The 16,110-nt window shown below is 38.6% G+C and overlaps 1 protein-coding gene across 1 annotated transcript in view; it reads left to right on the forward strand.

The window, feature by feature from the left end:
* The window catches only part of LOC308038660 (nesprin-1-like), a gene marked incomplete at both ends in the record, with an annotated part of 37,752 nt that extends 22,136 nt beyond the window's left edge, over positions 1-15,616 (forward strand). The window contains 10 exons of the mRNA XM_080341437.1: positions 1,450-1,626; positions 2,468-2,614; positions 4,750-4,875; positions 6,406-6,582; positions 8,579-8,844; positions 9,617-11,777; positions 12,167-12,504; positions 13,165-13,309; positions 14,288-14,506; positions 15,350-15,616. Coding sequence (XP_080197563.1) covers positions 1,450-1,626; positions 2,468-2,614; positions 4,750-4,875; positions 6,406-6,582; positions 8,579-8,844; positions 9,617-11,777; positions 12,167-12,504; positions 13,165-13,309; positions 14,288-14,506; positions 15,350-15,616 — 4,023 coding nt within the window. The remainder of the gene's footprint in view (positions 1-1,449; positions 1,627-2,467; positions 2,615-4,749; positions 4,876-6,405; positions 6,583-8,578; positions 8,845-9,616; positions 11,778-12,166; positions 12,505-13,164; positions 13,310-14,287; positions 14,507-15,349) is intronic.
* Positions 15,617-16,110: the final 494 nt, after the last annotated feature.

Here is a 16,110-nt window from a genome sequence, read left to right on the forward strand (position 1 = left end):
TAACTGTTTCTGAGTGAACTTGATGTTGAGTTGAGAGTGTTCCTTTTCTTAAAGTGAGGAGATCCTCAGTGTTTCCCTCAGTCTTCGAAGTATGGTATTTCATCTGGACTGAAAATACTGCTCAGTACTGCAGCATTCATTCACACAAGTAATCCCTTTGGTGTCCACCTTAACAGTCTAGTCATGTGAGGGTACCCCACAGCAATATGAATGTAGAAGATAACTCTCTTACTATGTTTTCAAGCTCTTGGTGAGTTTTGGTTTGGGAAGTTTATTTATTCTTGTAATTACCTGAATATTTAATTTTGGTTTTTGTGGACCTGCAGGCATATGTTGAAAACTTAGAGGTGAGAGTAAAAGAACATGAGGATTATAACAGTGATTTGCAAGAAGGGGAGAAATGGTTATTACATATGTCCAGCAGGCTGGTCAGCCCTGACCCCATGGAGAGTAACAATCTTGAAATAATCACTCAGCAACTAGCTAACCACAAGGTGGGTTTGCTATTGGATAAGCTTCCCTTGTCCAGTAAAATAGATTTTTTTCTTATTTGCTTTTCTGTCTCTGTTGCAGAGCTCTAGTTATTTGTCATCTACCTGTTTTATTCCTCTTACTGCTAACTGTGTGAATAAGCATCAGTGTCATTAATACAGTTAAAAAAATCTACCTTGTTGATAGCACTTTTTCTTGGATGAGACTGTATTTGCACAGTAGCTTTGTAGTACAGTGGTCTGAATTTTTGCTCTGATGCTTTTAAGGATAAGTTTTTTTTCCCCTCTATTTCTGCCGTGCTCTGCCCACCCTCCCACTTGGTCCATCCACCCTGCCCCCCTCCTCCCGCATTAGCCTGCAACATTTCCTCCATTGCTTTTGTTCAAGATATAGTTATGGTTGCTATTAATGATAATCATTCGCTACATTGATAGGCAGTACTTTCTAGATGATAAAGAAAAATCCAGCTCTCCCTACCTCTTGCTGAAACTCAAATTCCAAGAAAGAATACTGAAATCTTTTAACTAATTGTGATTAGTGTGTTATTTAAGTAACCTCCTTGGATAAAAACTTACCTCCACCAAGGCCAGTGTAAAGAACTGTTTACAGTGGAAGAGTTTATAGAATAAGATACGATTCAGTATCAGATTTAGCCCTCTTGGGAAGATTAAGGGTTTTTTGGGGGGCATAAGCATCTAATGCTGACACATTATCACAGTGCTACTGATGTTTCTCTGGGATATCTATGTACAGACTTTTGACAATGATTTTGATATGAGTCTGCACTCTAATAGCTTGACTAAAGCCATACATGTTTTCTGATTTTTTTTTTTTCCAAATCTGAAAACAAAGATTGTTTAAGAAAAAAAAAAAAAAAAGGCTAACTTAAAAGGCTGTAAAGCAGAACACTTTTTAAACTCAAAATATTTCTTCAAAAGTATTTTACCTATTTCTTAGGCTATCATGGAAGAAATTGCAGGATTTGAAGATCGTTTGAACAATCTTAAGAGTAAAGGTGATTACTTGATCAATCAATGCACAGAACATCTTCAAGCAAAATTTAAGCAAAACATACAAAGCCATCTTCAGGGGACGAAGGACAGCTATTCTGCCATATGTAGTACAGCCCAAAGAGTAAGTCTTGTTTCAAAAGTGTATGTATGCCATTTAAGAAAATAACACACATTATTATTTCAATAAGTACTTGTTTCTTTAAATGGCTTAGTGAGCCTCCAAGTTACTGATGTAGCATTTCATCATTAGTGTGCTACAGCTGAATTCCTCTTGATCCAAATGTGTCCTTGCAGCCAGGAAGACTGGCTGCCTGTCAGTTCTTAGTCTCTCCACACCCTCACTACTTTAATGTTACATTAGCTTCTGAGGAGCTGTAGCAAAGAAATTAGAACTGTTCCTACTTCAAACACTAGGGAGCAAATTGCACTCTTAGTGTCAGTAGTTTGCATGTGTGCATAACAGGTCTTAATTCTGTCCTAGGAAATACTGTCTCTCTTAGTAAGACCAGAATCTACACTTAAGAAGGGCTAGCTGGGTCATTCTGTTAATCCAATTAGCAGATCAAGCTGGCATAATCTAAAAAAAAAAAAAAAAAAAAAAAAAAAAATTAAATGAAAAAAGTAGACTTTATAGTCAGCAAGAAGATCTGTAGAGGTGGGTGAAACCTCATACTAGATCAATGGCAAAATGTTGAAGAATACAGAAATAAGAGACAGTGTTCTTGATTTGCATATTTATTTTTCCTTTCCAGAAACCATGCCTTAGATATTGTCCATCTTCTCCACAAGGTGCAAGGTGTAGTGAGAGCTTAAGGAACTGTCTTCCCTTGGTACTTTTATATATGAGGGCTAAAATAACCACAGCCTTAATAATTCTGACTTATCTGCAGTTTTCAGGCTGGGACAAGAGAGCCAATAGTGATATCTGAAAATGCATTAACCTTATAAAATGTTTATTTTAGGTGTACCAGAGTTTGGAACATGAACTCCAGAAGCATGTTAATCATCAGGACACCCTACAGCAGTGCCAGACTTGGCTGTCTACAGTGCAGTCAGAGCTAAAGCCAGCTATGTGGCCACCTTTCAGCCTGGCAGATGCAGTTAAACAGGTAAAAGTTCAGCACTTGAAAATGCTCAGTTATCCTTAGTGAGGTGAGCTCAGGTAAGATACTCTCTCTGACCTTCTCAGGGAGCTGTGTAGGCTCATTGTTTATTGCCAGCTCCAAAAGGAATATCTTGAGTGAAAAATAACTGTAGGTGAAAAATCACAAAGGACTTCTGCTAGCTCTGCTTAATGCTTAGAAATACGTTACCTGAAAACAAGTTGGCTTATTAGATAAACCTGCTCAGATGTGTTTAGCAGAGAGGTGATGTCCTTCTACTTGTCCAATTGTCAATCTGTCTATTAATGTTCCTATATGAAACCTGGTTTCATAATACTGTGGGCGCAGAGTCTGTAACCAGGCTATTAAAACAATTTTTCAGCTTAAGAGCATAGAAATGCATCTAGACCACATTAGTCATTAAGAATGTTTTCTTTGCTTCTTGATTATTCTTAGTAACTTAATGTGTTTTACATTTGATTTGTACCTTGCTTTCAAATTAAACTGGTATGATACTAAAAATTCTGGAAATCAAGGCTGTCTCATCCACCATGTGTATTAATAGAGACCTTGAAATACTACAGGTGGCAGCTCTGCAAAGGCAGGTGGAGCAGGGGCATGGCAGTGAAGCTGGGAGAAACCAAGGGGTGACAGTGGGGCCAACAGGATGGCACCTTCCCAGTGACGTGCAGAACTGCAGCACGCAGATGAGGAGAGCAGAGTCCCCTTGGTGTCAGCCACCATCTGGTGATCACCAGGCAAGTCTGTAGGGATGAAGCCAGTCGCAGGTGGACACAGAAGGTCAGAGCAGCAAGGCGTGGCCAAGAGGATCAGCCAGGCACAGATGTACCTATAGTATAGCTCAGGTGAGGTCCATAGGTTGGGTGAGAACCTGAGCTTACATGCAGATCTCGGGTGAGAGGAAAGGCTTCTGAACACTTTTCCATTGGCAAGGTCTCAGCTGAGCCAAGTCAAGGCTGGCCCTGAGCAGAGGCAGCCAAACCCCAAGGGGAGTGGGACAGAGGTTGCAGAGCCTTTTGGTGCACTGAGGGCCCTGACCACCCCTGAAAATTAGGGACCTGTTGCAGAGCTTAACTGTTCTCAGTGCGAAAAGTAATTTCACTCATATCTAAGAAGAATTTTCTTGTTGCACCTTCTCACTTTACCCTCTAGTCCTTTTTCCACTCACCTCAGCAAAGAGTTTGGCTCTGTCTTCTCAGTACTGTCCCCACCTGAGCCCTATCATTTTAAGTAATGGCAGACTGCAATTAGCCTCACTTTTCCAGGCTGAGCAAATCCAGTACCCTCAGACCTGTCCAAATCCCATATTTATAGCCCTGTATCCCCCCCAGCCCTTTGTTGGACTTACACCAGTTTGCCAATATCTGTTCTATGAGGGAAGAGGGAAACTGGGCCAAATACACCAGGGACAGCTTGACAAGTGTAAGTATGGGAGAATAATCACTTCCTATAGCTTGCTCTCTGCATTTTTGCTAATACAGTAATTTGAGGGTGCCACAAGGGCATACTGGTGTTGTCTTCAATCTTCTGCCCACAAGGACCTACCATTGGCCCTCTGCATTAGGTGGTCACTCACCCCTCCTCTCTGGGACTTTAGGAGATATGTTATTGCCCTGCTTGTCAACACTAATATAATAATTTTCTTTGGGGATATGGAACGTTTTCATCCTAGGGGCAATGTCAGGAGCAAAATCCCACAACACTGTCATGTTGTCTGATCTTGGTAATTGTAGATATTGGGGACATTAGGAGGGTTTCAGAAGACCCTCTATAGGGCATAGGTATAGGCAGCGTGACACTTTAATAACTGGATAAAACGCTGCTTCCTTCACCTTGGGATAGTAAGTGACCTTGTTATGACTGTGTGTATCTAATGCTTTATTGCTAAAGAAAAAATCTAAGTAATGCATATTTCAGTAAGTGCTTTGGTAACTGGATGCTAATCAAGTGTTTTAGAGTTACTCTTTTCCATTACTATAAAGCAGCCTTACCTAATAAAAGAGTGTATGTCTACATTTCCTTTTTTGGAAATAGTAAGCTAAAGTATAATTACTAAAATGCATGATTGTAATAAGAGATTATTTCCACAGTCTCAGAGTTTGAGAATTGTCTTCCCTCAGGTAAAACATTTCCGGGCTCTGCAGGAACAGGCCAATACTTACTTGGATCTTCTGTGCTCCATGTGTGATCTGTCAGATGCCACAGTGAAGAGTACAGCGGCAGATATTCAACAAACAAAACAAATGGTACAAGATAACCACAACAACCTTCTTTTAATCCTATTTAGAGCTTTAACTGCCTTGATCTATCCTCTTTTAAAAAGGTCATGTTGGGTAATGGTTTAAAGAAATGCCTTCTTACTTTCATCTTAAGTATTTCTTTTAGGAATAGTTCTAGTTTTTCTTTTTCTGCATGGGTGGTTTCTTTTTTGTTTTCTGAATTATTTGGTTGTTGTTGGTTTATGGTTTTGTTTGTTTGTTTTGTTTGGTGTATGTTTTTGTTTGTTTGTTTTAATTCCACACATTAGCATCATGGTATTAATCCAAAGACACATGACAAAGGTCTCTAACGGTACTTAGGTAATGTTACAAGTTGTTGGTCTAAAGCCACACAAATAACATCCTGTGGAAGAAAACCTGATCCAATTTTTTTTTTCATAAAAAGTAATTCAATCTATTCTTCTCTGTATTTTATTAAAGCTTAGACAGATTTTATTGTTATTATTTGTTCAGCAGTAGGCATGTTCTTATTATATAATCATAATTAAAAATACGGTGGTTCGATTCATAAACCAGAGTGCATCTATTTCAGCATATGAATTTATAGAAGTGTACCTCAGTTTTAAGTTTTAAAGTAACTTAATGCTTGGTTTTAGAATAAAATTATAATTATAAGTTATTAGAAAAGAAACAGTATGAGCATTCCTGTTGTAAACATGAAAAATTTAGTTTCACATGCACACAACACCAAACTTTTGAAACTACTCTATCATGAGTAAAAAGAACTAATATATACAGTAACAGTATCCCATACCAGAGAGGCAAATTGTACAGATCCAAGTAATCCATAAAAAAGTGGCAATCCAGATACTGAATAGCTAAAAAGCATCCCAATCATCAGAATAAGATTATCCTCTTATTTATAAAGCAGGGAAACATTTTTAAGAAACCACAGACAGTACAGTGCTGAGATAAATTCAGCTGATTGAGTGGCTAAACCTTAAAGGCGCCCTACTGCTGTATTTGGAGGAAAAGAAGCTGTATGACTATTGGTTTAAGGTGATTGATGGGCTCAGATCCGGTAGTCATTCTTCTTATTGGTGTTTTACAAAAGGCATATAGGCAAAATAACTGGAGTAAGCAAATTAAAAGAAAGTACTTAGTTTAAGCTTTTATTTGATCATTGCAAAGACATGTAGGGCACAGTCCAGCAGTATTCTTGGCATGCAATAGGCTAAATCACACAGTTAATTTAAGGTTTAACAGGAGACTTGAGAGTACTTTGAAATACACTCATAAATATATTGAAATACACTCATAAATATACTTGCTTCCCTCAAGAGTGAAGGATAACTTTTTTTTTCCCCCACAACCTTCCTTTGATAGGTCTTTTATGACCTTTAAAGATTAAGACTCATTTTATGAATAATATTAACCTCTTCAGAATCTAGTGTGGAAATTTGCTGTTAGTACAGTATTGTACTCAGAGGGAGAATGGTATTCATTCTCCAAAAATAGCTGCATTAAAGCATTACCTCTTCATTTCTTTTCTTCTAGATCGAGCAACAGATAATGCACTCTCAGTATTTGGCTCAAGGCTGGGAAGAGATCAAACAAATAAAGGCTGACCTCTGGATATATTTCCAGAATGCAGATCAACAACTACAGAATTTGAAAAGGAGACGGGCAGAATTGGAGTTAAACATTGCCCAGAATATGGTACTCCAGGTTAAGGTAAAGAGACTTTGGGTTAAGAGTAGAAGGTAATGAAGAAGTTCATCCTGTGGATGATATGATTGTAATTCATGTTATATGCACATATTGCACAGAATGCTAATATGTTCCATGCAAGAACAGAGAAGACAGAGGAAAGAGGGTTTCCTTACTGATGATAAAGGGTGACACGGAAAGTGAAACACTGCACTTTAGTAGTTTTCTGGTTTTGTTTTTTTTAAAGTATACAGTTTTCAGCCTACTGTTCTGATTTGCCTTCACTTTTAATAGGCTAATTGCTGATCACAGTCTACTTGAAGATCTGCAGTTTGTGCTTGCTAAGTTCTTTTTTTAATTGTTTAGATCTATTTCAAAATTGGTGTAGGAAACTGCTCAATGTTGCTGGACTCTGAAAATCACTGGAGAATGGGTGTGATAGAAACACAATTTAATTTACGCTAAATAGTGAGATAAATACCTTCAAATCTTTGCTCGTTCATTTACATATGAGACTTTTTTAATGGCCATTCTGCACGTATCATAAACATCAGGAAAGCAACAAGAAGAAATGGGAAATCAGATTATTTTTCTGATAAATGATTAAATGCTTGGGTTTTGCGTTTTTGGTCTACACTTTGCTTGTATTCTTTTTCTGATATGCCAGAAGTTAAGTGAAAAGTAATCAGCTCTTCCTCTTCATGTCTGTTCTACACAACTGTCTGAACAAAGTCATAGCCCTTGAAGATACCTCAGCACAAGGTGGGCTGAAAGCTGTTACACCAGCTATCATTAGAGTCCAGAAAGAAGGAGTCTGTATTTCTTCACTATTTCAGTCAGGAATGTTGGTTCATTATGAAAGGCAGGCACCCGCTGTACTGTCAGATGTGGTACAATGTGTATTTTTTCCTTGTTTTTTCTCTGGTAAATGAAGATGCCTAGCTCTATTTGATGCAGTCACCAAGAGGAATGAGGCAGAGCTGGGCAGTAGCACCCTACCAAGCGTCACTGCAAATGCATCATCCCAGCAAAGTGCTGGAGCTGGGCACATTGTTTAATTACAGTTATTGGAAATACAATTTGGGAAAAGATTACCTTAGACAGTTTGTAAGGGCTGAAACATATTTGGTTAATTTTATTAATAGCTGTCAGTATTTCGTATATTCTTTTTTTTTGTTCTCTGTGACTTCCTATTCAGTCAGGTAAGTGTGTGCAGAGGGACTCTTTACTGGAATGTATTACAGAATCACAGAATGTTAGGGATTGGAAGGGACCTTGAAAGATCATCTACTCCAACCCCCTGCTGGAGCAGGAACACCCAGATGAGGTTACACAGGAATGTGTCCAGGCGGGTTTTGAATGTCTCCAGAAAAGGAGACTCTACAACCCCCCTGGGCAGCCTCTTCCAGTGTTCTGTTACCCTCACTGAGAAGAAGTTTCTTCTCAAATTTATGTGGAATGTCCTGTGTTCCTCCTATGTTAACTCAAATAGCAATCATACCTTAATAATCATTGGCTTTGTTTCAATAGTGACAGCAGTAATGGTTGCTCTTATACAAGTAGGAATAAAACAAAGTGTGGATGTGGGGGCTCACTGACTCATGGGTTCAGCTTCTTATGTTTAGTTTCTAATGAAAAGGGAAAAGGAAAAAAAATACCTAGAAACGGTACTGTTTAAATGAGTTCTCATGAGATCCAGACTGTCTCACGTGTTTCAGCTGTGCTAGTCCAGAAGCCTGGACAACAAGGTGTGACTTGATCATGATTTCTGTTTGTCACTGGCACTTGGAAACTGCTCTGGTTTCCTTTCCCATCTGTAGCAAACCTGTCCTCACCTGAGAAGATGAAGAGAAAGGTTAGGGGATGGGAGAAGGCACATCTTCCAGTTTGCATCTGCACATTTACCTGGACAGATAATTAGTTCTTACACTATTCATTTATTTCAGAGTTTTTATTTAAATTACATCTTTTAATTTTGAGCAGCTGTCACCATGTTGATTTTGACTTGTATCTTTTTCAGGAATTCAGTCAGAAGTTGCAGTCTAAGCAGTCAGCCCTTACCTCTGTGACTGAGAAGATGAACAAACTAACCCAAGGGCAGGAGTCACCAGAACACAAAGAAATAGGAGAGCTGAGCAACCAGTGGCTGGACCTCTGCCTTCAGGCACACAGTTTGCTCATACAGAGGGAGGAGGATCTGCAGAGGACGGGGGATTACCATGACCGCATGAATGTAGTTGAAGTCTTCCTGGAAAAGCTCACAAAAGAGTGGGACAACCTGGCCAGGTAAAAAAAAAGGAGTAGCACAGACAAAGCTGACTTAGTGCATATATGCTGAAAGAGCTGTTTACAAAGTGACTCTAAGCTGGATGCACTAAAAATCCCTTTTTCCATGCTTAATTAAAAGCAGGCCTCCCTTATAGTACAATTACTTGTATTGAAATAAAGAGAATTTGAGAAGCCAGATCTTCGGTGTTTGTCTTTAAGGCAAGAACTGATCTCATCTCAGAGTATACCATTTTCTGATATTTCAAGTATTTTGACAATTTTGTTGGAACCTTTCATTTGTCTTTACTGTGTTTCATGTGTGTTTTTCATTGAGATATGGTGTTTTATCTGTTAGACTATTATATTAGTGTTTAGTTTCTGCTACCATATGATTGCAGCTGCTTAGAATAGCATGAATATCATACAAGCTGAGTGTAAAATTGTGAGAGTCTATTACTGCTGCTATCACTGTCACGGAACAAAATTCACTTTAGCCTCAGTACTTGTTGTTCATAAGTGCGATATAACCAGTGTGCTTTGTAGTATTAATTTTAATTTGCATTGTCAGCCTGATGGCCACATCAAAGGTGAAAGGGAGAGGAATGAAAATGTTGAACTTTTTAGTTAATATTCAAGACTGGTATCTTCAAAAGAATCTAAAAACTGTGGGTATTTATATCATATTGATTTCAGTGTATAGTAGGCTTAAAATTAATCCTGACCTCTTTTAAAAGACTTTCCTGAGATAGTATCTAATAATTAACTTCTGTCCTGTCCATTTTGATAACAGATCTGATGCTGAAAGTACAAATGTACACCTTGAAGCTTTGCAAAAATTGGCACTGGCACTGCAGGAAAGAAGATTTGCTCTGGAAGATTTGAAAGATCAGAAACAGAAGATGATAGAACATCTGAACCTTGATGACAAAGAATTAGTAAAGGAGCAGTTTAGTCATTTTGAGCAACGCTGGACTCAACTGGAGGACCTTGTCAAAAGGAAAATTCAGGTTTCTGTTTCAACCTTAGAAGAGCTCAGCTTAGTGCATTCCAAATTTCAGGAACTAATGGAATGGGCAGAGGAGCAGCAACCTAGTATCTCAGAGGCTCTTAAGCAGAGTCCTCCTCCAGATTTGGCTCAGAGTCTTCTCATGGATCATCTTACCATTTGCAGTGAACTTGAAGCCAAACAACTTGTTCTGAAGATGCTTGTGAAGGATGCTGACAGGGTAATGACCAACCTAGGGCTCAATGAAAGGCACGAACTGCAGAAAGCACTTTCTGATGCACAGCACCATGTAGATTGTCTCAGCAATCTGGTTGGCCAGAGGAGAAAGCACCTGAATAAAGCACTTTCCGAGAAGACACAGTTTCTTATGGCAGTCTTTCAGGCTACAAACCAAATTCACCAGCATGAGAAGAAGGTAATGTTTCCAGAACACATTTGTCTGTTGCCAGAAGATGTGAACAAACAGATCAGGACTTGTAAGAATGCCCAGGCTAACCTGAAGGCCTATCAAAACGAAGTCACGGGGTTGTGGGCTCAAGGACGGGATTTAATGAAAGAAGCAACAGAACAAGAAAAGAGTGAAGTGTTAGGTAAACTGCAAGAACTACAGAATATGTATGACACTGTTTTACAAAAATGTAACCAGAGATTGTTAGAACTAGAGAAAAATATAGTTTCCAGGAAATATTTCAAAGAAGACTTGGATAAAGCTTGCCATTGGCTGAAACAAGCTGATATTGTTACATTCCCAGAAGTCAATGTAATGAATAGTAACTCTGAACTATACACGCAGTTGGCGAAATATCAACAGATTCTCGAGCAATCTCCAGAATACGAAAATCTGTTACTTGGACTGCAAAGAGATGGCCAAGAAATCCTACCATCACTTAATGAAGTGGATCATTCTTATCTGGATGAAAAACTTAACGTTCTCCCTCAGCAATTCAGTATCATCACTGCTTTGGCAAAAGAAAAATTATATAAGGTTCAGGAAGCAATTCATGCCAGAAAAGAGTACGCCTCTTTGATTGAGCTGACAAATAAAGCTCTGACTGAGCTAGAAGATCAGTTTATGAACATGGACAAAGCTCCAGCTGCTGTTTTAGCCAAAGAAGCTGTATCACTCCAGCAGACCTACAGAGATCTCTTAGGTGAAGTCGTGAGCCTTGGTGCAGCAGTGGATGAACTAAACCAGAAGAAGGAGGCCTTTCGAAGCACTGGGCAGCCATGGCAACCAGATGAGATGTTAAAACTTGTTACACTATATCACAAATTGAAGAGGCAGATAGAACAGAAAATTAACCTGTTGGAAGACACCATAGAAGCATGCCAAGAACATGAGAAAATGTGTATGCAGTTTGAGGCACAACTAGAAGCAGTGGAGAAAGAGCAGGTTAAGGTAAATGAAGAAACGCTCCCAATAGAAGAAAAGTTGAAAATATACCACTCTTTGGTGGGCAGCTTGCAAGACTCGGGGAGTCTTCTGAAGCGAATAACTGAACATCTAGAAGCCCTTTCTCCTCAGATTGGCTCATCTGCCTGTGCAACCGCAAATCACCAAGTGCAGTCTTGGCAAGAGAAACTGAAGTCTCTGCATGCTGCCATTGGTGACACCGTGATGGAGTGTGAGAACAGACTTGTGCAAAGCATAGACTTCCAGACAGAAATCCGCCGCTCGCTCGACTGGTTGAGATGGGTGAAAACAGAGCTTAATGGAACATTAAGTTTGGACCTCAAGCTGCAAAGCATCCAAGAAGAAATTCGAAAGGTTCAGATACATCAGGAAGAAGTGCAGTCAAGCCTGAGAATAATGAATGCGCTGAGCAACAAAGAGAAAGAGAGGTATATGAAAGCAAAGGAGCTGATACCTGCTGACCTGGAAAACACTCTTGCTGAGCTGACAGAACTAGATGGTGAAGTTCAAGAAGCTATACACATGAGACAGGTTAGTGGGCCCTAAGTGTCGTTAGTTTCTCACTCACAAAGCTGAAAAATACTGCTCTGTGACTTGATGTTTGTAATTGTCATGAAAATATTTATTTAATGATCATGTTGTTTGGTTGTTTCAATGATTCAGGTTGCGGCCTGTTGCCATGGATGACCTGGAGGCAAGTGGGAAAAGGCGTCCTTAATATACATTTATACCTGCACATAGAATTGCAAACTCACTGAAAACCTGGTTCCATGTAGTCTCTCTCTGGACCCATAATTTAGATACAATAAAGGGAAAAGAAAACAAGCATGGGCAAAATCCACTCTCAGTGGAGGCTATTTTTGTTACTGCTGTGAATTTTATGTCTGTGACCCTCTGTATAATTTTCCCTTTTATTTCAGGCTACCTTGAATAAATTATATAGTCTCTGCCAAAGATACTACCAAGTGATGCAGATGACAAATGATTGGCTTGAAGATTCTCAGGAATTTCTACATTTAGCAAGAAATGGTCTTGATGTTGAGAACTCTGAGGAGAACCTGAGGAACCACATTGAATTTTTCAGCACAGAAAGTCAGTTCAATAATCATTTGAAGGAGTTACAGGGCCTCTTGTCTGAGATAGAGCCATCTATTCAAGCCATAGCAAGAGAGCAGCTGATGCAGAATGTAGCGGCATTGGAGAAAAAGGCCAAAGAGACAAAGCAAGAAGCCAAAAACCAGCAAGAGCAGTTGCAAAGGTATATTCGTCTTTGTTTTTCTTTCATTTTAAGATCACCTTGTTGGTGATGAAAGAAAGAGATCACAACATTAGTTGGAGCTTTGTAAAATGTTTGTGGTGCTGATGAGAAAGTGGATATTAGGATTCAGAGCTCTTGTATTCTGTTTTCTCCTCTGCCACTGATTGACTAGATGTGTGACCTTAAGGAAGCTATGCTAAGATTATGTACAGCTTGGAAGAGTACTGAGAAGATGAGTAGGGAATAACTGTCCCTTATTTCATCTGGCGCAAGACCTCCGTAGAAACAAATTAAATTGAAGCAGACATTTTGAACTGAAAGGAAATACGTTTTTAACAAGCATAATTGTGTTACATGTTATTCTTGAATGTTCTGGATTCCAAAAGTCTGAGGGGGTTTTAAAACACAACCTAGACAAAGTCATAGAGGGAAAGTCAATCAAGGGCTATTCTATGCCAAGCTGTGTTTGTAAGACACAGCTGAAAATCAGGGGCATATGCTTCTGTGCATGCTCTTTCCCAATATTTCATTTTCTTGGAAAATACTACATAACAGCAAAACTAAGCAGTTACATTCAAAACTAGGTGCAATAGTATTCCTGATTTTCAAATGTGTTGATATTGCGTTAAATTGTTCTTTCTGGAACTGTATTTGTTTAAGGTGTGCTTCTGAGTGGCAGGAATACCAGACAGCAAGACAGAAGGTTATTGAAGTGATGAATGAGGCTGAGAAAAAATTATCTGAATTCTCAGTAGCTAAAGCTGCTTCTTCTCATGAAGCAGAAGAGAAATTGCTAACACATAAGGTAAGGTACTGAAAATTATATGAAATCATTTTCCTTCAGTGAAAATAAATGTATGTTATGTAGGTACCTGTGGCAATCTGAATTTGAGGTTTTACATCTTTTCCTGTAGCACTCAACAATGTCATAGCACACCAAGAGGTGGTTTGTGTTGTGCACAACACACATTACCTGTGTGGGGTGACTGGGACAAATATTTTTAATTACTTTTCAGCTTAATATCTCTCTATTTGCTTACAACTGCAGAGAACTGGAAGGAACCTAAAAGCCTTGGGTGCGCAAGTCACTAAATTGTGTACCTTACAAGAAATTCATATGAACAGAAATATCCATCTACTTTGTGTCATATGGACTAGTTTTACTTGGACAGGAAAGATTGTGGTTTAATATTAACTGGTTTTTAGTCTAAAAGAAAGAAATGTAACCTAAAAAAAATTAGGGTGCTAATAAGTTGCCTTAATAAATGCAGTTAGTGACACTTCCAGTATTCTTCCTGGTCTTCAGTTGTGACTCTGCGAAGGCAGGAATCTTCCCTAACAGTAATATCATGTCTGCCACCTTCATGAGAATATCTTGGTATCCTTGCGCATCTAAAATGGCATTAGTGATAAACACGGCATACATGTATGCTGAAGCAACTGAATTGCTTCTTTCATTTTTAGACTGTAATAGAAGTTAGCTTTTGCTATGAGAAGGATTCTGAACTCTTATTTCTCTCATTTTTGAGGGGTTAGCAAGGAAAAGAAAACCTGATTACATCAGATTTCTGCTGCTTCAAGAGAGTTGCATTTTGGACCAGGTCCTTCAAGCATCTGTAGCTAATACATTGTGTATGAAAAATAAAGTGAGACCTATCCACCTCACTCTGCACAGTGTACCTCCTTTTTGCAGTGGATGGAACTGGCTTATATGCTTGTGTATTGAATAGTTATGAGTTGTGCTGTAAAAAAGGAAAACAGTGCTTATTGTTTGCTTTTTCAGACTCTTGTGTCCGTGGTGAATTCTTTCCATGAGAAGATCACAACCCTAGAAGAAAAGGCATTACAGCTGGAAAAAATTAGCAATGATGCCAGTAAGGCAACTATAAGTAGATCCATGACAACAGTCTGGCAGCGCTGGACACGACTCCGGAATGTAGCCCAAGAACAAGAGAAAATTTTGGAAGATGCAGTGCAGGAATGGAAAGGCTTTAATGATAAGGTAAATTCTGGTCTTGGTAACTCCCCCTTTTTTTAACCGTACATAGCTTTCACTCATTATACTGCCTTCTTAGTCATCTTAAGGTAGAGAAAGCTGATAGCAGCAATCACAGTGATTTTTCTTAGGTCTTGTAATAAAGCAGACATGGAAAACATAGGTTTAGAACCACAGTGTCTCCGAGACTTACTGTTCTTCTGTATGCACATATGTATAGTAAATACAGAGTTGTTTTGGTTTATGGTGGTTCTTCAGAATATTCTCCTCTATATTTCCCTTCCCGAAGTGGTCTGTTCTAGATTAAGTCCATCTCTTTTTTATTTTTTTCCCTCTTTTATTTTTTTCCCTGGAAAGTATGAAGTTGCTCTTTCTAAACAGTGATATTATTGTCCATCACTGCTCATGTATTTAGTTTTGTTTTCTTATATCCTACTTGACTTTTACCTGTTGTCCATTTTTGTATGCTCAGATGCCATGTTCTCTGGAAACAGGAATAATCTTTTTGTTAAACTTATGACTTGTGCGAAAAAGGGGCTTCCCCCAGGATAGAGAGCTCTAGTTCCTATGACAATAAAGTTAATAAATGCTAAAATATATGAGGAACCACTCATCACTTAACAAAAAAATCCTTTGGCAAGTACAGTGTGAAGAGCTAGGGCTAGCTAGCTAGATCTAGCAGCATTAGGACATAGATTTATATATGCTATGGAGACTCTGGCACCAGCCCTGTACCACAACTGTTTTACAGCACCTACATGTACAGCACTGAGTTTAGCACATTTTGGTATTTGTTGTACTAGCTTCTTTTTAATTTCATTATTGACAAGACTGCATCTCTTTCCATAGATTCAGAAAGCCACCATAGCAATAGATCAGCTACAAGGTCGCTTACCAGAAAGCTCTGTAGAAAAGGCATCCAAAACAGAGCTGCTGGAACTCCTGGATTACCATGGCACTTTCCTTTTGGAGGTGGAGCACCAGCTATCGTCTTTGGGCCTGCTCAAACAGCAGGCTGTCAGCATGCTCCAGGATGTGGAAATAAAGCCTCTGTCTCAGGAAGAACTACCAGTCATGCAAGAAATCAAAGCAATGCAAGATCGATGCTACAAGTAAGGCAGTGTTTTAAAAGATTCACTAGGAAAATGATACCTTAAAATTAATTCATTAAAAAAAGTTCATATGTAATTTTTGTTACCATTAACAATCACCATGCTTAAAATAAATACTAGTTACTATATTTAAAATAAGCATCAGTTTAATTTAAAGTATCTTTATTTTTTAAATAGATTTTTACCATCATTTTTATTTCCATCTGCAGGAGTATTGCATTTTAGAATATGTGCTTTCTGCTTTGCATAATAACACTAACTTATGCAAGAGCTGTATAAACTACATTAAAGTTCAAACTGATTTTGATCCACGCCTTATCCTAGGTATTTTGCAAATGCAATTCCCATCAATATGCATGGAATTTATCTCACATTATTTCAAATTGTAGATATCTGCATCTGAACTGGTTAATTCTCCCTCTCTAATTAGTGAAGAGAAATAAACAAGCCTAAGATGCAGTTTTTCTGACCTATTTTAGAAGTTTCTTTTAGAATGAT

The sequence above is a fragment of the Nesoenas mayeri genome, assembly GCF_963082525.1.
Source record: "Nesoenas mayeri genome assembly, chromosome: 3".
Lineage (NCBI taxonomy): Eukaryota > Metazoa > Chordata > Aves > Columbiformes > Columbidae > Nesoenas > Nesoenas mayeri.